Below are 21,533 nucleotides of genomic sequence, written 5' to 3'. Positions count from 1 at the left end.
GGGTTAGTGCACACACAGTGACTAACTGCTCTGAACTGCATTAAACCTGCTTGGAGCACAAGATGTAGATGGTGAAAGGAAAAATCGGTAAAAATCTGCAACACTACATGTCATTTTAAAAATACTGATGTACATGGAAACATATCGAATGTAAACAGAAATATGGGACAAAACATTTTGACTAAATTTCACTGTTCTTATTTCCACTAATTACATACATACAGGAAAGCAAAAAGATATTTCACTTTAAAGTCGCATAAACTGGAAGCTCTTTACTTTTGAAAGTCACACAGTCTCTCTGCAACAATTTATCTTAAGTGTTAGATTTAGGAAGGATTCCTTTGCTAAAAACCAACATGGAGCAATTGGTATACATAAAAGTGAATAAAATTAAGGCACAGCAATCAAAATATTTTTACTTTATATAATGGAAGTTTCTCCTATATCTAACACTGCACAAGGTATCTTGCACAATGAAAAGATAAGCAGAAGTCCCTTACACTGCCTCGCTTTGCCAGAGAATCACCGTAGTCTGCTGGCAAAGTCCGCTTGCTGGACTTTTTCTGCTCATGTTCAACTGCATCTTCAATTATAGGCTCAAGCCTCATCTGGACAAACACCAAAGATTTGGATCAATTTCTTTTCATTATACAGTGAGGAAAGATCTAAAAGCCTTTTAAAAACTTCTGAAATCTTTAGAAAACTCTACAGAACTCACTGGTGTTTAAATAAAATGAAAATGCAAAAACCTATTGAGGCTCTGGCCTTATATTACATAATCTACAAAAAAAAAACACCACAGTTTGAAGCTCAAACTTAGCAGATAATTAAATTCTAGATTCCCCCTCCCCTTTTTTTAAAGGCTTTTCAGCTGCAAGGTTTTTAGATCTGTACCAAAAGACTTGCTCTAGGATTCAATGCAGTCACTCATATAGCGTTCATTCTTAGAGTGTGTTAATACAAGCATCTATAATCTAAATGAGGTTTACTAAACAGAATCTTTAAATTTAACGTTGCTGTCCATTGGACAAGTTTGTCAAATACAGAGCCTATCTTTGTGTAAAACTACTTCTTCCCCAACCCTTCCAAGACTGCATCTATATATTTTCTCCTCAGCAAGCAGATACAATTCTTTTTTGTTACCTCTGTGAGAATTGTGGTGTCATACGAAGGCTGATACTTTTCTTTTTCGTGTGCAGTTCGTTTTTCCATCTTTTCTCTGTCTGTTTTCTGTTTCCTGTCTGCTCCTTTTGGCTAAAAATGAACAGTTACATGAACAAGAAAGCAGGTGGAAAACAGCTTTATAACTGAAATCTGATCTCAGAAGTCAAGCAGCAACATAAAGACGTCTCCCATCTTTATGAGAGCTTCTGAGAGACTTATTAAGTATCTGTTTTCTACTGTTACCTTAAAAACTTTAATTTGACAGCTGGCTGAATGCAGATGGTCTGTATATTCTCCATTTTCTGTCTGTTTAAACGTGTCAACCTGAATCCTAAAAGGAACTCCTTTCTCTCCTCCGTGTTTACGAGGGGTAAATTCAGTGCTGATACAATGTACCTGAAAAAATAAGCACACAGATAAGACCCTCAAAAGTGTCCTATACATGAATTTCATTAGGTGTTACCAACACCAAGTACATTTTTAAGGACAAGTAACATGACCCAGCCTATCTGAGGACCAAGCTGCATGACTATCTCTTTTTTTTCTGCCCATTTGCAAATGAAGCCAAAAACATTATACTTGAGTTGGCAGGGAAGAAGGGAAACAAGTGTGTGACTGAAATCTCTCCAAAAACCAGAAGGCATTATAGATTCTTATTAAATGAGAAATTGTAAGCTGTCACATTGGATCTTAAGAAAAATGTATGCGCATGACAACTGTATCTACCATGAATATAACAAAAACTTTTCAACATACTATTGTCAAATACGTTATACCTACAGTAAATTTGAGTTACTTGTAATGCTACTAAAACTACGGAAGGTCCTTGACTGGAAGAGTTTTTCATCTCACGTGAACACAGGGTATTTTCAAATATGCCCAACTTCCAGTAAAAGTCAACAGACTTTTAACCAGTATATAATTGCCTCAAATGCTTTTGAAACTACATCAGCCTAAAGACTGCATTTATCAGCTAGAAATAACCCTAAAAGATACCTAATGAGAAAATCAGTGCAACAGAAAGAGTAGTAATGAATCTCACTGGACAGTGCTCCTGATTTTTTGGTTGCTTCTGGAACATTAAACAAGTTAAACACCATGGACAGTAGCATACCTTGCGCTGCCAGATACCATGTGCAGTACTATTCTGCTTTCTATGGCCTTCCACAACAGAGAACCACAGACTAGAAACTGAAGCATAGCCAGAGCAGCTATGTCCTAATTGCCATGCTGCAATTATACTTGCATAATAAGAACCAATTTACCTCACACTTCTTCACAAAACACTATGTTTTAGTAATTGTGTAATTGTCACTATGTTTTAGTAATCGTGTAATTGTCACCAGAAAAAATGTCTTTGATTGCACCAGATCAAAGTTAATTTAGTGACAATGCTGAATTTAACCTATGGCAGCCTCAGTAAGAAAAATTGCTATCTCAAACTTTATACTATTTCTCCATAATAAAAACAAGTCTGATAAAAAGTAGGCTAAAAATTTGAATGCAAAACTGAACATTCTAAGCAAATTCCAAGGAAAGCACCTTCAATTGTCCTGAATATCAAATCAAAAAGTAAATAGCAAAAATCCTACTACAAGGAAGCCGACTGATACAAGAAACTTGTCTGAATGTTTAAAGACCTTATTTGTAGCACATTAACATTTTGTATCCTCAAGCCAAGCTTCTGCTGAAGCTCATCAATAGAACCGTGGGTCTCCCAACTAAAATAATTTATTAGTGACAGTTATTTAGGATAAGTGAATTTTAATACTCCATATAACTAAATATTTTAACCATGAAATCTTTCTTCAAAAAGCTTTTTGAAAACTTTTTGTTTTTAAAAGCTGCTTTTATAAGATCAAATTAAGTTGAAAAACCTAACCAGGAACCCTTATAGATTAGTCGCTATGAACCTGTGTTTCTTAAAAAGCTGATATTTAATGACTATCTCACAAATAAGAAACAAGAAACTCACATACACAAATATGCAACTTATGCAAATATACTATTGTTTGTGACCTGAAAGGCACCAAACACAGACATCCAGTCAAGTAAAGTTTCAAACCTGAATAAAAGCAGATGTACATTTTGTTGGATCCCACAAAAATTCAACTGCATTGAGCTGGCTTGGATTTGTCTTGATATCAATGACTCCAACAGACATTGGAATATCTGTATTAAAATAAGTAGTATATATTTTTAAATGATAATATTCCAAGAAAATACTAGAAATACATGCTATTACAAGGCTACCATGAGCATATGTGGGTAAGGGAGAAAATGTGGGCTTTGCCAGCTTAACCATAAACAGTTTCTCAGGACTGATCTGAAGAATCTTAGTAGACTTAACATACAAAGTGCTCAACATTTGGGAGCGTGTTTTGATTCCCCTCCTCCCCTGCCAGCCTGCCCACCCACCCACCTACAGCTTACGCACCAAAAACTATAAAGTTATGCAAAATAAAGAAACCATGTTGGAGCCATTTCCACAGTCTGCTTTTATCTGTGTTCTCCTAATTACTGTAATATTTAGGAATCAAAATTACAAAGAGTGCTAAATGTATAAAGTTGCAGAATTGCAATCTTACCTCTGCAACACTTAAAGGTTTTAAAAGAATGTGAAAGTGGTAAGAACATTTTTGTTTGAAATACATTAAGAGAAAGTGGCACACGGAAAACTGGTCTGCATTTTTTTCATCAGTGTTAGCAGAAATATGACCACGTTCAATTTAAATGTGGGTATTTAATCTAATATAACTCCAACAGATAGAAACAATTATACCTAAGTCAAGAAGTCTGTCCCCAGGGCGGTTCCATTTCCATCCTTCTAGCTGCTGATGCTCTGTATATTGCAACCTTCTATCATGGAACACAACTCTTATAGTACTCTAATGAAGAAGAAAACAATCATTGGATGAGCCACAACATTACTATGTGTTCAGAAACAGCCTGAAGATAGACCACTAAAGCACTCTGAAACAGCCATAGTGCTGACAAATAGGTATTAACAACAACAACAAAACAGTTGACAACTATCAGTATCCCAAAGTATTCTAGAATACAGAAATAAAACTGAACAGCAGGAAAACCTGGTAAAAGTGCAAAAAGAAATTTACATCTTATTGCATATTCTAAGGGTCACTATAAGTTATGCGCAGCAAACAGAGCAACACTGACAGCACAGTATCAATTCTGTATACTACATACACTTGTTATAGAAAACTTGTTTAGAAAGCAAAAGCCTTCATTTATTCTGAAAAGGGGTGAATACAGTTTGACCATTTTTTAATGGGAAATTTTGTGAAATACTGTAGAAAGTTTTAAGAAATTAATAAAAAAATCTTCCTAGTACTTATAAACATATTTACAATAAATCTTACTTTAGTTAATAGCAAGGAATAATAAACAACTTCCAAACTATTTGAACTATTCTACCTAAAATATTCATTTAAAGATACTAGGATTTGATTAACTTTAATCAGCTAGAAGCAATTATCCAGCAATACCTATTTTTGTGACCAGTTCTGCTACAACTGTGCTCTTAACCATATTAAAGAAATTTCTATTTTGCTATATAAACGCAAATACAAAGCAATTTGTTGCACAGAAGAAAAAAATATATATTGTATTTATGAATTAATACTGAATGAACAAAACAGACAATTTTTTTAAAGTCTTTTCTTTCATTTCTACAGTCGTATTAATAGTGGACAAAAGTGGTAAAAACAAAACCAAACGTACAACTTTTAAATGAAGTGCCTCTTCAAGATACATTACATTTCCTTAGTTTTATTTTAAAGGTAACAGAAAGCGCATATGCATACACACAAACACACCACCCCTTTTTCACTGCACTGTTTGACAGCTATGAAGCTTCAAAGTATCTGGAGCCACTTTCACCAGCATGAAATGTCTTCTTTGTTCAAGTTCTGAGATTCCAGTATTTAAGTTTCCTAAATGGAAGTTTTTTTTCTGATGCAGCACCACAACATCTTGCTGTAAGAAAGTTTCCTTTTTTCAACTCTTACATTGCTTTGTCCTATTCTACCTACCAAATGATTCATAACCAATATATGAAGCTATCATACGGCAGCAGAGAGATTCTCCAAAGCTATATGGAAATAGCACCTAAGGGGGCAAAATATGCAGCAGGCTTATTACATCGAGTCAAAATGCCAGGCTGTAAAGTTTTAATTGCAGAGCTCACAAATCCCAATTTTATGCTTGTGCTTAAAACTTCTTGAAATTATCCCTGAACAAGCATCCCACAGACAAGTAAGAGCAAGGCATAGGACTACAAAAGCCAGCCAAATTTCACCGATGATACACACCAAAGCTGACAGGTAAAGACTCAGTCTCCCCCAGACACACCATTCTGATGTAATTTTGCAGTACCATTGTCAAAGTAACTTTATTGAAAAGATGTTTCCTTCTTCCCCCAATAAAAAACACGAATAAGATTTTTTTTTTGGAAAATCTGATAAAAGTTATCAGATGCTTAAGAGAAAGATCCAATCCCCCCAGTAATTATTTTAATAATTTGTACCACGAATTGGACATTTTTCACTGTACCTCATTCTTATACTTTGTGCAGTACCTCCAATTCACAGTATCCTTCTGATAATATTAAAGCATAAGGAAAGAAATATGGATTAAGTACAGGAGTTCAGCTACAGGACAAACTGTTCATTGAGCAGCAGAATTAGACAGGTCCATGGAGTTCCTATGAATTAATCTCCTATGTGTCAATATCTCACTGTTCCAAAAACCACAGGTTGGGCTACGTGCATTTTCCATGACATCTATTAATAAACATGCTCACTACACTTCCTCTTCTTTCTGAGTTACCCTCTAGCTTCCTTCCACACCTCCTAATGAAATGGAAAAAGAGATGGCTCAGAAGACATTGGATACACATCTACAGACAAGTAGGTATCAAGCCTAACATGGAAAAAAAAAAAAAAGCTGACTTCAGTACACACAAGCACTCTATGCACTGGATTTTTTTCTTTTAATATTACTGGTCAACAGTCACTCAACAAGTAGCTAGTGTTGGCAGAAAAAAAACCACAATCATAAAATATATAGCCTCTGTATTGGATTTATCTAACCTAACTTCAGATATATATGAGTTCAACACTGTTACCACAGTCTTCCTTTTACTGCTCAGAAACACACAGGTACATTTAGTGGAGATGCATCTCACCTTAAAGCAGATCAGACTGCACACTGCACAAAGGCTAAATGAAGTGACTAGCTCACCTTCAGTTATCTAAAGATACATGAAATGAACTCATTCATAAAAGGGGAAATGCATACATATATAATCTTTTAATTTGTAGTAAATCTGAAACCAAAACCCAACAAAACTAAGCACTAGGATCTACTGTGCCTACTTTCATTGGTCAGATCAGCTAGTCCATCTCCCTCCATGAGTCAGTGTACAATAAAAGGTTAAATACTACTCTCTACATATGCAATCAGTAGAGGTTTGTTAGTAACACTATCTAGAGAACTTCTCACCTTCACCAGTTTTCCATTGATTTCTGGTATGTCTCCAGCTTTCCGATTATCTAGCATCCGTATTTCGTAGGACTGACCTATAAAGAAAAAAAATTTTGTATGAACGGAACAGTCAGATCACAAAGCCATTTTGTGTTTAATGCACACAAATTAGCCTCTGGTTCATACATGGTACACAAGAATAACAGTACCTAAAACTTCACACCTGAATTTGAACCTGAAGGTTCACTTCACAGCACAGGAATTGGTGCAACAACAATTTTTTTTTTGATTCACGTAAAACTACAGATACTTCCAAAGCGTAAGTATTTCATTTCAAGTGCAGGTACTTTTTTTCTGGTGCATTTCTGTTTTTTTTTTCCCCAGAAAAAAGTTCACCATAAAAGCTGAATTCTGTTATTTTTGAAATTTATGAAAGGCAACATACCAAGAACCACTGTCTAGTCTTCTGAAACAATGCTGAATGCAAGAAATGAGTTTTTATAACTCTTCATACAAAACATACTGCTCTCCCATGTTTAATTTTGTCCATGTACCTGTTACCTTTGTATGATCTTTGGGCTTCGCATGATTTCAGAAATAAGCATTTAAAAGAGCTTGTTACCAATTATTTCATATGAGTGAACCCATTCTTCTAGTCAATATGACAAACTGTTGTGTTCAAAACAGAGAAGGCTAAAATATACCGTAACTACAGCAACTTTTTCTTCCAATGTGCGCAGCACATATTCATTTGCAAAATCATGCTTCCCTTAGTAAAGTACAGGATAAAATAATACTTCAAGAGATTCACTGAGATCACTTGCAGTACATGCGTTGCCTTCTGTATTACCCTCCAAACAGTCTTCACATTCTATTATTTCCTGCACTTAAAAGATATTTATTGGCCTGCCCTACAAGAATCAGCTGTTTTTCCTCTGTGAATAAGCAAATGATTTCTTCAACTCCTTTCACAGTTCCATCAATTGATGTTACCTTCAACTACGAAGTAGGGGGTTTTGGTTTTGCTGTAACACATTTAGCCTATTTATGTACATACACTATATACCTGCAGGCTTTTTTTTACCCCAGCAACATTTGAATATTAGTAACATAAATCTATATAAAAATTAAATGTACCTAGTGCAGCTGAGCAAAGCAACAGATTATTTCAACTCCTATATTTATACGGACTTTTTTTCCTGTTATCAAGATTTATTCAATTACCAGTGTTATTTTATTCACATGGAAATATAATACATGCAAGTCCATCTGAGTGTATACACAGCATTTGGATTTTTTAAATTCAGAACTACTAATAAAATTCCTGCAAAACTTTCTCTGTTCTCCTCCACCACTGTTTTGAAAGGGTGAAAAAGAAAAACTATCCGGATCACTTGCACTACAAGTGTTGCTCACCTTTTTTTTTGTAACATTTTAGGTACAAAATAGCATTAAAAGAGAAGATTTGATGAAGGCAATAATCAAGGAATATGAGAGACTCAAAAATGCAAAAATGGCATTAGTGAGTTTTTGAGACAAAGGGAAAGATACATTCCATTCTCGAGTTTTGGACACGTAGCTGCTTTGAAAGTATGAAAAGCAGTACAGCACTACTCATTTCAATGCTGAGCACTCTGCTCTTTCCTCAAAAGCAGTCACAGGAACAATGCAACATAGGGCGCTAGGAAGTTTAACTGCCGAAGTTTAACACTGGAACTGTGGTAGTACCCTCTTTCACAAAAATAACATCATCACAGAATAGTTAAGGTTGGAAGAGACCTCTGGAGGTCATCTGGTCCAACCTTTCTGTTCAAGCAGGGACACCTAGAGCTGGCTGCCCAGGACCAAGTCCAAACAACTTTTAAATTACCTCCATAGATGGGGACTCTATAACCTCTCTGGGCGACCTGTGCCAGTGCCCCGTTATCCACAATATAAAGAGGAGCATCCCAACGTTCAAAGGAAACCTGTGTTTCAGTTTGTGCCCACTGCCTCTTGTCCTGTCACTGGCCAGAACTGAAAAGAAACCGGCTTCATCATCTTTGCACCCTCCCTTGTCGCATCTGTACATAAGACCCCCCCCAAGCCTTCTCTTCTCCCAGCTCCCTTGGCTTTTCTTCATCAGAGAGCTGCTCCAGTCCCTCCATCATCTTTGTGACCCTTCTCTGGACTCTTTCCAGTATGTACATGTCTCTCTTGCACAGGGGAGCCCAGAAAAGGACAAAGAACTTCCAGTCTGGCCTCACCCATGCTGAGTAGAGGGGAAGGATCACCTCCGATGACCTGCTGACAATACTTTACCTAATGCAGACCAGGACACCATTTGCCGCCTTTGCTACAAGAACACCTTGCTGGCTCTTTTTCAGTTTGGTGCCTGCCAGGCCCCCCCCGAGTCCTTTTCTGTCAAGCTGCTTTCCAGTTGGGTGGCCCCCAGCATGTACTGGTGCATGAGGTTGTTCCCCCCCCGCCAGGTGCAGGACTTGACACTTGTGCTTGCTGAACTATCAAAGGTTGCTGTCAGGCTGTTTTTCCAGCCTGACAAGATGCCTCTGGATGGCAGCATGATCTTCTGGTGTATCAGCCACTCCTCCCGGTTTGTGTCACCTGAAAACTCACTAAGGGTGAACTCTGCCCCAGCATCCAAGTCATTAATGAAGATGTTAAACAGGAATGGACCCAATATTGGCCATGTCTTCTATTTCCACGTCTTATGTCATCAGGGCCCCTGTCCTTCACTGTTTTCTCTAGTCTTCCTTTTGCCACATACATACATACAGTAGCTCTTCTTGTTGCCTTTGACATTACTGCCCAGACTGAATTCCAGCTGGTATTTAGCTTTCCTCAACTTCATCCCCGCATGCTCAGACAGTGTCTCTGTATTCCTCCTAGGTTACCCGTTCCTGTTCCCACCTGCTGTGTACTTCCTTTTTATGTTTGAGTTTGGCCAGGAGCTCCTTGTTCATCCATGCAGACCTCCTGGCATTTTTACTTGACTTCCTGCATGTTGGGATTGACTGCTCTTGAGGTGGGAAGCAATGACCCTTGCACAGTAACCAGCTTTCTTGACCCCCCATTTCCTCCAAGGCCTTATCCCATGGAACTCTACCAAGAAGATCCTTGAAGAGGCCCAAGTCTGCTCTCCTGAAGTCCAGTGATGTGATCTTGCTTCCTACCCTGCTCCTCTCAGGATCCTGAACTCCACCATCACAGGGTCAATACAGCCGAGGTTGCCTTCAACCTTCGCATCCTCAACAAGCCCTTCATTATTGTGAGTATGAGCTCTTAGCCGAGCACTAATTAAACCTCACTAGCTTCTCTGTCATTTGCATCAGTAAGTTGTTATTGATGTTCTCCAGGAACCTCCTCGATTGTTATGCCCTGCTGTGCCCTCAAGCAGAAAGATACCAGGCTGGTTGAAGTCCCTGATGAGGATCAAGGCCTGTGAATGTAAGGCTACTTCTGGCTGCTACACAGGGCCTCATCTACTTGTTCTTCCTGGTCAGGTGGCCTGTAGCAGGCACTCACTACAATGTCTGGTGTTTAATCCTTATCCATAAACTCTCAGGTGGCTCATCATCTGTCCCCAGTCTTCAGGCATTCCAGTTATTCCTCCCCATAAATGGAAACAGCATCTTCTCACCTCCCTGCCCCGTCTTTCCTAAAAAGTGTGTATCATTGCATTGCAAGCCATCCTACCCTGTCTCTGTGATCCCAACAAGATCATTGCCCTAAAATTGCACAAAGACTTCTAATTCATCACATCTGCTCCCCATGCTGCATGCATTATTGCCCATGCACTTCAGAAAGGCATCCTACCACGCCAATTTTCCAGAAGGGGGTTGGGGTTTCCCCATAACTGTGCTTTGTAAACATTTCCTTTCTCCATGCATATACTGGAGGTGACTCTGTTTATGCCAGCCTTGTTTTGTTTATTTTTTTTTGTTCTCTTTTAGTCACATCACTCCAGGCCCTTTGCTCATCAACACTGTCCATCACTCCCCCACAGAGCTGCTTGTAACTTTCCCTCTCCCATCATTCCTAGCTAGAGTGCTCCTTACCTACACACTTCCCCTTTAACAGCAATTCTCTTCCATGCCACTCCTGCTTTTTGAGGATACACACATCTAGCAGAACAGCAGCCAGCTTAGAATACTGACCTAACACCTACAAAACACATTCTCCACGGACTTATTTAACAGATGTTAGTTCATAAGAACCTTGCATACCCCTGAGCAACCATAATCACTCCAAGATCTGAACTTCTAGAATCAACTTTAACTGAAAACCTAATCACTTAAAATATTCTATTAGCTATTCCAATTAAAATACTTACTGACAGAGGGTAAAATCAGAGCTTACCTAAGTATTCCATTAGGAAATGTCTTAGCTTAACAGACAGGGCAAACATTCCCTTTGCCTCTGGAATTCCCGATCAGAATATGCTAAGACAACTGCTGATGAAGTTGAAGAGGCTATCACGTCTCTATGGTACTCCCCCTACTCACAATCCTCTTGAAAATGATTTAAGCAAGAGACTGTCTGATAACGGGGCTGAACTAGAAACCAGAAAAATGAAGTGACCGGGATTAAAATCACTCCTTTTCTAGATGATTTAATCCAACTTATACTGATACAGATGTCAGTGTAATAACTTGTAGTAGTGTAAACTACAAAATATGACCAGAACTATTTAGATCCCTATTTTAAACTGACTTCAGTGTGAAAGATATCATCTCTCAAAACTATCCCATGATTAATATTTTAGTACGTAGGGTTTGTACTAACAGCTGAGAGAGAAATTGTTAGGAAAAAAAAAAACATCTAGGCAGCAGAAGTATTTGTCTTTCCATCTGAAGTACTAGCACAAAAGAGAAGTTGGACAAGTGTTTGTTTCCAAATTTATTTTGAAAAAGGATATACCGATGCCTTTACTTTTCAACATCACGAAAAGTTACCTAGGACACTGAAAAACAGCAAAAGAACTTTGCAAAATAAACCTTTATATTAGAAGAGATTTTCAAGGCCTGATGAAACAATTACAGTTATTTCAGACAGCGCTACTTAAATAGCAAGCTCTTCTCAGAAGCCAGATAACACCTTTTTTTAAAAAAAACAAACAAAAAAGATTCATCAGCTTGCCATCTTGTGCTGGTTCCGCAGCAGGCTGAGCTGACCTTGAAGCTTTGTGTTTGGTCAGGGAGGCTGGATCCTGACACTGAAAGAACCAAAGTATATCTCTACAGATACAAAACTTTCAAGTTTTGTAAACAGTGCAAAGCATCTTGCTGGTCCAGCATAGTGCTGCAATTGCACTGTTTTTTCCTAAATGGAGGACGCAGGGTACAAGAAGTGATAAAAAATAAGGTAAAACTGACTAAGCAAATTGCTGAACTATACGATCGTAAGGTTTGCAAGAAACTATTAACAGCCTAACAAACTTACAATGCTCTCATTAGGAGACAAGTCAAGTAATGTTTAAAGCATATTTAGATGGATTAGCTGCTACAAGATGAAGCGCTTGGCAACTTTATTCCCATGGAAAGCTCACAATGATTCCTTGTCACCATCAAATTACATACAATCCAGCCCTCACAGATTTAAGGGGCCCAGTACACAGTTCAACATTTTCAAGCACTAGTAATGCATCATCAGACATTCACACTACAAGTAGTAACATTTCAACTTGAGCAAAAAGGCTGTATTATCAAAAATACACAGGTAAAATACACACATTCTATAATCTAGTTAAGCAATTAAGTATCTCACCAAAACTAGTGAAAATTCACCACTACATATTTTAACCTGTCCTCTTAAACTGCACAATAAAGCTGTACACTGCTCAGAGAACTACACAAGAACTAAAATGATTAATTGTAGCGAAACGTGACAGGATAGGAGGTATACATTTTGTATGAAAAATAAAAATAAATAATAATAATAACAATAATAATAATAAAACTGTGCTGCAGAACCATGCCTTCTAATTATAGTGCTGTCTATTAAGAGATTTTTGGGTCCAAGTACACAAAGAAAAGAAAAAGCAAAACCAAAAACATAGAAACAGTGAACCTACAGCATTAGAGCTGGGGTAGGTAGGGAAGAGTGTACAGAGCCCATCAGTATAGTCTATAAAATGTGAAAAAAATGTGAAATGAATCAGAGTTGAGTTCAGAATACTAGCTGACTCAACTTAGGACTTCAATGCCATTTCCAGAGGTCAGAGAGGTATTATCACATAGCAATGGCTACATTCAGATTATTTTGTTCAGCAGTCAGGGCCATCTGTAGAAGAAACATTTTTCATGCAAGTCAGCCACAGGCTATGAGGGAAAAAAAAAAGAGCAAGACTCACATGAGATATTTATCTGCTTAATTCTGATAAATGTATACAGACAAAAGTGTAATACACATGAACTGCAAAGGTAACCAAAAAGGTAGCTGCACTTGCATTTGTTTCAAACATGAGATTGTTCTGGGCAGGCATATACAGCTAAGCTGAGAGAGATCACAATGGCCTCTGTTACGCAAAACGTTTTGCTTAGGAACTGACATTTGAGCATTTACTATGACTTTTGAAGGCGTTTGAGCGGAAAAAACATCAGAAAAACACGATATGCAAATGTCATCCAATTACTTTGCTATTATTATTTAAGTTTAAACAGGAATGCAAAATTGGTTTTGTATTTTAAGCAATTATTACCACCTGAAGTTGTGTTGTCTTACCTAGGTTTGAGAAGTTGTATACTCCTAAAAATAAGTTATGTTTGTTTGATTTTATCGGGGGGCTGGGGAGTAGAGGATGGAGCAGGGAAGACACAGAACAGAAAAAAATGAAACAGCCTATATGAACAGAATAATGATAACTATAGCTATGAATGTGCCACATGGACAAAACAAGATGAGTAAACAAGATATCCAAACTCACTTTTTTCAAGATATGAAACAAATCTAGTTTTAAGATTTGTATCATAAGCTGCTTTCACTGTAGCTATTCCTGCAACATATGCATACCAACCTTGATTCAAGTATGTAAGAGTTTCATCATATAATTTTACTGCCGGAGATGTCGCAGCACACATAACATACTGGAAGGGTGGATGTTTGGTCTCATTTTCTGGAGGAAGGCTGGAATCCTCCTGTTTGAAAATAGGCAGTGCCAAAACATCACTGAAAAGAAAAAAAAGATAATTCTGTAAGACCATTGGCCCTGCTTTGCCTGAAGTTTAAAAAAAAGACTTACCTTTTTCTAACAATGTTTTGGGTTAGAATACATAAACAATGCTCTACGATCCAAGTAGACAATAAATACAGTTGTGCTTAGCCTCTGAAAATTTTATCTTTAGTTCCTGTCTCCACCGTAAAAAAGTTTATTTCTAAATTTTCACCTGTCTGTACATGCAAGCTTGCCTGATGTACGCGTAGCTGAGAGCAATGCATGTACTTTCTCCTTTGAAATAATATTTTCCCTTAAGTAAATCATACTGAAAATCCTTCTCCCTATTTTGTATAATTTTATTTAATGTATGAATTCTGTTGACACTGAGTATTTTTTCAATCTTAGTTGTTATTAGATTTTACCATACTGAGAATAATTAAGCAGCAGATTCATAAAACGTAAGTTACAGAAAGCATACACCAAAATTTGCTTCAGTTATTGCAGAAAACGAGACTGGCAAAACTTTCAATCTGCAGTTTCTGAAGTAAAAAGAGCATTCCAGGCTGCTGTTTTGTTTTCCTTGTAAACAGTAAAATATCAAAAATAAAACCTCAGAGATTAGTGCGTTCTACTCCATGATACTGTTCTAGCACTGAATTTTTTTTCTAGCACTGAATGATGAAATTCGTATATGCAGCTCCATGAAACCTTCTCTGAAGATTAGTTTCTAAACTGAAGTAAGATTTCTCAGGCAACCTCAGCTGTTCAGTTTTTAATCTAAACGTACTTTTTCTGTTTATTTCCTTTCCATTTATCACAGTCAGAGATGTAATATATTTTGCAAAAGAATTCTAAATGTCTTATCTGTATTATGCTATTATTTACTCTTTGTACCGTAAAGTTTTTGAAGTAAAATTATTTCTTGCCGTAACTCATTTCTGTGAGAGCTTGTTTTATAGGAAGGGAATTCTGTAATCGCTCTCGATTTTCAACTCATATCTGGAGACTCAGAAAGTATCAGTATAATAATCACTTTTTAAGAAGTGAAATTCCAGCCAATACATTTGTGTCAAAGAAGACCATAGTATAGTCTTGGTCTTAATAAATATGAAGTATTAGGAGTGCAGCTGGGGCACCCCAACATTTCTTTCAGAGCACATGCCACACGCAGCGAGGTAAAGCCCAGCCACATCATACACCACTACCCTGGGACCTGGAAGAAGCTACACTGACCTGAAAGAGGAAACACTTCTGAATGGTGAACAAGTCTAAGAAGTTTGCCTATATCTTGTACAGGCTTCATGGTCTCTCCCAAAAGTAATAACTAGAATTAAACAAGAAAAAAAAAAAAAAAAAGACATCCTCATGGGTTCCTTTCCACTAGGAGGGAACCACAGGAAATGCTACAAACAAGCATGAAGGCAGGAAGCTGTCCCAAAAGCACAGGACTCCTGCAGGACCATACCATAGTTACTGGTGATGCCAGGTTCCCAGACTGGAACCCCAAAGATGCTGTATTTCTTAACTAGCAATAAAGGAGGATAAGAAACACCCATATAAGAGAACTCTCCTATATGTATACAAAGAGTATAATGTATAAAAGAAAACAATCTGTTTATGAAGACAAAAGCAGCCAAACATACAGAGGTAGGACAGAAAACTTCACAGATCGGTGGACTACTACTTGAGGATGACTGAGAAGAACCACCCAGGTGCTTCACGCCTTCTTGCCAGTCAGAAGGGCAGCCCAACACAAGAGGGAGCACTGCAACAGGCCATTCCTCCTCAGAGAGAAGTCGTGTCCCAAGACAGGACTTGGGACAGCCTTACGAGGCTTTGCCTGTGACACACTTCAGCACACAGAACACTGGTTGATGTTTTTATGAAGAGGAACTTTATCACTGAAAGAACATGGCAACAATTACAATGTTTAAAATACACACAGAAGAGTAGAAGTGCAACAAAGCAGATATGCAAAGCATGTCACCAAATGAATAACCCTTAGTTCTTCACTAATTTCTGCAGTACTTGCTTTCACATAACATGCAAAATTAAAACTCTCATCTATTTATGAAAAATATCTTTCAAGCCTTCATTTTCCACCTATGGTTTACAGACAAAAATACATCTGGTCTATCTGTCTATCTTAAAATGTGTGTACTGGTTAATGAACTAGTTAAATTAACAGATAAGGCACTTGAAGCCAACAAAAAAAGACAAATTTAGCCAGCTTTAAACCTGCTTTGTCTAATACACACAAAGTGGTAATGACTAACTGCTACTGCAGAGGAAAGAACATACCCAGCTCCTCAACCCTACAATTTAGCTGTAGAGAGCACAATGCACATTCTTAAAAGCCACTATTCCAAAAAAAAATGCTCTAGAAGGCAAATATAAGAATGCACAAGGCAAATATAAGAATCTTCATAGATTTTCCCACATAAAACCACATATTTTTCTGATAAAAGAAACAGTCTTCTAGGTACCAGTACATTCCAAATAAAAAGAGGAACCACTGCAATTCAAAACTATTTCTTAGAAATCTTTAATTGAACTTCATTTAATTAACATTTAAGGTTCGTTCATGCAAAGAATGGCATGGCAGTGTCACTTAAATGTGTTCCCATCTGAAAACAGATAAAACCTGCAGGCAATTAAAGAGAGTCAATAAGGTATTCATAAAGTATTTCAAATTGAGGTTTTAAATACCCAGGAGCCTATGATTCACCAGTGCAGGGTTTTTTGGGCAAAACCAGCACAACGAATTCCTGCTGCATAGGCTGCACCCTCCCCACCCTTTCCCTTCAAAATATTCTGCAGGGCTTTTATGTAGGGACCTCTGTCAGTTCATAGCACAGCCCAACACAACCGAGGCTAGTAGAAACCAGGTGATAAAAATCTTGGTGTGGAGAACCCCCCGTCCTATCCAGTGTGACTTGAGGGCAGGCACAATGGATTAAGTCCATTTCCCTCCTCATGCTTAGTAACAGGAGCAATGAAATCAGCTAATGTCTATGCTAACCTGGGAAATCATCATAAGCATGCAGCACTGAGAAACACTAGAAGACAAACTGCATGGCTCCCAGCTCTTGAAGGCCAAAAAACACTGCTGGTTATCCTTATGGTAACTCACATAGGGACCATCTAAATTTCACTATGACAAATGTTTTCTACAACAAGAATTCATTGCACACTTGAAGAATTGATGCCAAGCATACTCACAATTCAGAGTAGGAAACCACGTGAAAGCATTATTTCCTCCTAGAGGAATGAGAAATTATTCCCCCCAAAATAGAAACAATCTTCATTACACAGCAAAAGTATGCTGTAAAACACATCTGCAACACCCAGTTTTAACTATCTGTGCTACAGAAGTACTTAAGTGAAACTTTACCATAGAAGAAGAGTAGCAGGAAGGCATACAAGAGGAAGCAAGGTGCAGGTTACAACTTGAACCCCAGCATCCAGTTAGATGGAGCACATGTGTTAAGCTATCCTATTTTAAATAGCCTACATGAACAAAGTACAGAAAGACAACAAAAATTACGAGTTAACTCCTTCCCATGTTTGTGAAATGTCTTCTTCAACCACAAGATCACCCTTCTTCCAAATTCAAACCCCTCTTCCAAATTCAAACCCCTCTTCCAAATTCAAACCCCTCTTCCAAATTCAAACCCCTCTTCAGAGCACTTTCTCTGAAGCATTACGAAAAGAACCTGCCTCCTGATAACATGGTCATAAAATAAATGAAGAACCTCCTGTCCTTACAAAAACAGGAACTGGTATGTCATCAAAATTCAAAGTGACACTCCATCAATCTTTGCCTTATCTGCCCTTCTGAGTTGTATACTTTTGGGTGTGAGAGTACTCAACCATCCAAGAAAACGCAGGTCTTCTGAACTTTAAACCATGGTTTACAAGGGCAAATACCTTGGGAAAAATGCTTCTTAAACAGGATTTGAATTGGAGTTAGGATTTGGAGTTATGCTCTACACTGTTAAGGTGTCAGAACAAGCAATAAGAAAACGTAAAGAGCTGATACTTCCTAACACTTTCCCTGGGTCCGCATAAGCAAGCTCAACATGAGATGAGACCACCAGAAGGAGCTGCTGGCAAACAACCTTCTCTGAAGTAATGCAAGATGAACGAGAAAACAGGTGTAAATGTAATGCCGAGCCTGGGAATCCCACAAACCATCCTAATGGGAACTGGTTAAAGGCCTCAATTTATGGCACACCTGGCAAAAGAAAAACACACACACACCAAAATCCCCCTGCCAAAACCTCCATACTCCTGCTCTTGACAGGACCGATGAAAAGGCTTAAGAATAGCATTTACTTACAGTCACAAATCCCTGGTTCTCCATCCACTCCTCCAACACAGGGAGGTCAGGCAACTGCAGTATAGGGATCGCTAAGCGGGAATAATCCACAAAGCCTAAGTGATGGTAAACCTGCTGCCCTGCTCTCCATCCTACATCATGAGAGGTGTACACAGAATACAGCTATGCAAATCTTTTCCTTGACCTTTGGAAATGTATTCACGCATCTATCTGGGGAGGGGGATCAATGCTAGTGATGTACAACGTGAGGTTTACCTTTCAACATGGCCACCGATCCATGTGCAACCATAAGTGTTTTATGCGTGGTAAGAAACGCAGGAGGTTTGGGGATTTTCCTTTTCCACAAACGCCTATTTCGTGACAGGTATTTACGTACTTGTGTCTGCACACACAATCTGGTTCCAAATCCAACCAGCACATGGAATTTTATTTTACAGAGTCCACAGGTCAGTAAAACTTACTTTTTCTACAGTGGAATACATTAAAGTAGACAAGAACAGTACAAAGGAAGCTTTTAAATTTACTACGCAGAAATACTGCTTACGTTTGAGAAAAACAAAAGCCCTTTTCAAGTTACCTTAAGTTCTCCTTTTAAAAAAGGAATATATAACTCGTGGCAGAGTCTCAGAAGAGTGGGTGGTGTGAAGGAAAGCAAAAACAGTCATCCTGTCAGAAAATAACAGCAGCCACAAGGAAAACAGGGCCTGAATGACATACCTCCGTTTCTTTCTTTTTTGCACAATGACAATACATTAAAGACAGTAACTGTCGTGACCCAGTCTTGTTAAACATAAGTCAAGAAAAGGATGTCAGGGACCCCAAAACTGTGAGATGAAGACAATACCTTCTCTTCTTCACTTGACAGCAAAACTAAGAGCTGTAAGACAACAGTTCCCTGAATGCTGGGCAGGCAGCCTTAACAGTTGCTTTAGCTTCACCTTTGGAGGAGAGCTGATGCACAAAGTCGCCTTACCACTGAAGCCCATCAGCAGCTCTCTGCAGCACAGTGAGACAAGAAGACCAACTGCAGTAGGGTTTCCTTCTTTCCAGCCAAAGCCACGGCCGGCTCAATTCTCCAAAGACACGCCAAGTTTTCAGAGGAAACAGTAAAGTCAAACAGACCTGACTCCAAAAATGGAGGACTGTCTGGATTTTAAAACGTATTGACCTTTTGTATGAGAGTTATCTTCTTTTATTTCACTTAATAAGCTTTGGTTTTTAATCCAAAAATATATACCAGAATAGCTACTCCTGAAAATAATCAGCTTCCCCAAGGACAGGCCTTAATTTCAACACTAGAAATACCACTGGAACTGCAAGCACTTAAAGAAAGCCATATACTAAGCTTCCAAATTGTACATAAAAATTAATTCACAAATACTAAGGTACTTGTCCTCATATGAACATTCGTTTAATTTAATTTAAATTAATTCATTGATGAAATAATTAATTATACAAAATATGGAATTTTGCTAGAGAAAAGGCAAGTAGCTCCTCAAAGTTACCTTGTCAGTGAAACAGCTTGCATTTTTAATAGCTCATACAAAGATGAGTGGTCCCAAAAAGCACATAATTCTTGCTGCATTATGAAGATACTGTCTTCTGAACATTATGCCAGATCTGTAAGAGATCACTGTCAGAGTCCTAATTCTATGCATCAGCATCATTATCAACCTGAGTTAACAGCAATATTCAAAACTCACTGTGGTTAAAGTGCCATAGTTTTATGTAGGTACTGTTTCTTTTTTTTTTTTTTGGGGGGGGGGGGGGGGATACTTGATACATCTGACAATAACTATTATCATTTGCACTGAAATTCCTGTTTACAGGCAGTTTCTCATTGCCTGAAAAGATGTTAAAAGAGAAAGCAGAAAAACTGGGTTTCAAGATTGTAAAGAAATGCTGAGCACTATTTGAAGATGAATCTTCAGAGGAATTCGGTCTAGTCAGCTTCCTTTACAGAAATCTGTACTCATTACTGATCAATGGACGTGAGCAGTTTTCTCAGTATGGAAAAACACAGGAATAACATCAAATATTCTACCTCAGGGCACAGCTGTCAACTCAATGAAACATCAACTACATTACATACACCCTAAATACGTTAAGGGGTCATATGCAAGTGCTCCTTAAAAAATGATGGGCCATATAGCTATGGGACCTCTCTCAGTATTCTTAGGAAAACACTTTTCTATAACATTTTGGCAAGGAAGCGACAAGTAATTAGATTCCACTGGCACACAGAACAGTAGCAGAGTAATATCTTCACTCTCCATGTTATGCCACTCCTCTTAGTTTTCCAGCCTGCCATCACTACCAAGCAAACAGGCCATGATTTCCCTTAAGTAGAACTCAATACAGCACATAAAATAACTAATACACTTGCTGAAATCACTTTGAGTCCAGCAAACACTAATTGCAATCAATTAGGTCACCCCTTTAACTATGTGTTCAAAGATTAAAGTTGCCATGTTAGTACATGTTCCCAAAACACTTTCATGTGCCTTGTCAAAAATTCAAAGTGTGCAACATCAAGTTTAATGCCAACTTACAGCTTTGCTTATCCAACATTACTTTTTGTGAGCTACTTCTAAGTGCTGGAACTCTTCTTGTGGTAATGCAAAGCATCCAAATGGGAAAGTACAATCAACTAAAATAATAATAATAAAAAAGCTTAGGACTGCTGCCCACTATGAAAAGTATGATACAAACAACCTATACAACAACAACAAAGATTAAAATGTTCAAAGTTTCAAGAAATTGAACAGTGTGCATCACGGGGGGGAGAAATGCAGTCTACAAACAGAAAGGGAAGTCTTTAATAAGCCTTCCCATTCAAAACTAAGAATTTCTACTCTAAAACATCCTAGAAAGAAACGGACCATGGTAAAAAATAAAGCATGCTTCTCAAACACAAGAGTATGAATTATCAAATACTGTTTGCATGAGGAAAAGATAAACCAGAAACCAAATGTTCAAAACATCCGGGCACCTGCCATGCAGCCTGCAAAACCCAACATACTGCTTTATAGGATGAACGTTCACTTGACAAAGAGAGAAATAGGACAGAAGTAAAATAATAGTCCAGAATAGCTGAATACAAAATCATGAATATCCTCGCTAAAAGAGATAAATCACTTCGTTCTCTGAATTGACAAATTCTCAAGGGTATTTTCAATTAAAAATATGCACATATATATATATGTGTATATATATATATAAATAAAGCAGGCCTACTGAGTTCAAAATCCCAAAAGCTAGGAAAATAGTCCTCACTTCTGTTCAAATGAAACCCCGATTTATAACTTAAAACAAGCATCTTGCAGTTACAGCACTTCACCTGAGAAGCATTTCCTTAAAATACAG

The 21,533-nt window shown here is 37.9% G+C and overlaps 1 protein-coding gene across 6 annotated transcripts in view; it reads right to left on the bottom strand.

Moving 5' to 3' along the window:
- The window catches only part of UBP1 (upstream binding protein 1), a 53,399-nt gene that overhangs the window by 15,604 nt on the left and 16,262 nt on the right, over positions 1-21,533 (bottom strand). For 4 of the 6 annotated variants that reach the window (XM_083826535.1, XM_083826536.1, XM_083826537.1 and 1 more), the window contains 7 exons: positions 13,685-13,836; positions 6,688-6,764; positions 3,947-4,052; positions 3,230-3,336; positions 1,408-1,560; positions 1,144-1,254; positions 501-608 (listed from right to left, as the gene is read on the bottom strand). In XM_083826535.1, coding sequence (XP_083682661.1) covers positions 501-608; positions 1,144-1,254; positions 1,408-1,560; positions 3,230-3,336; positions 3,947-4,052; positions 6,688-6,764; positions 13,685-13,836 — 814 coding nt within the window. The remainder of the gene's footprint in view (positions 1-500; positions 609-1,143; positions 1,255-1,407; positions 1,561-3,229; positions 3,337-3,946; positions 4,053-6,687; positions 6,765-13,684; positions 13,837-21,533) is intronic. The other 2 variants (XM_083826539.1, XM_083826540.1) reach the window with 1 other exon arrangement.

This window comes from Anser anser, assembly GCF_964211835.1.
Source record: "Anser anser genome assembly, chromosome: 2".
Lineage (NCBI taxonomy): Eukaryota > Metazoa > Chordata > Aves > Anseriformes > Anatidae > Anser > Anser anser.
This window is presented reverse-complemented; position numbering and strand designations above follow the sequence as displayed.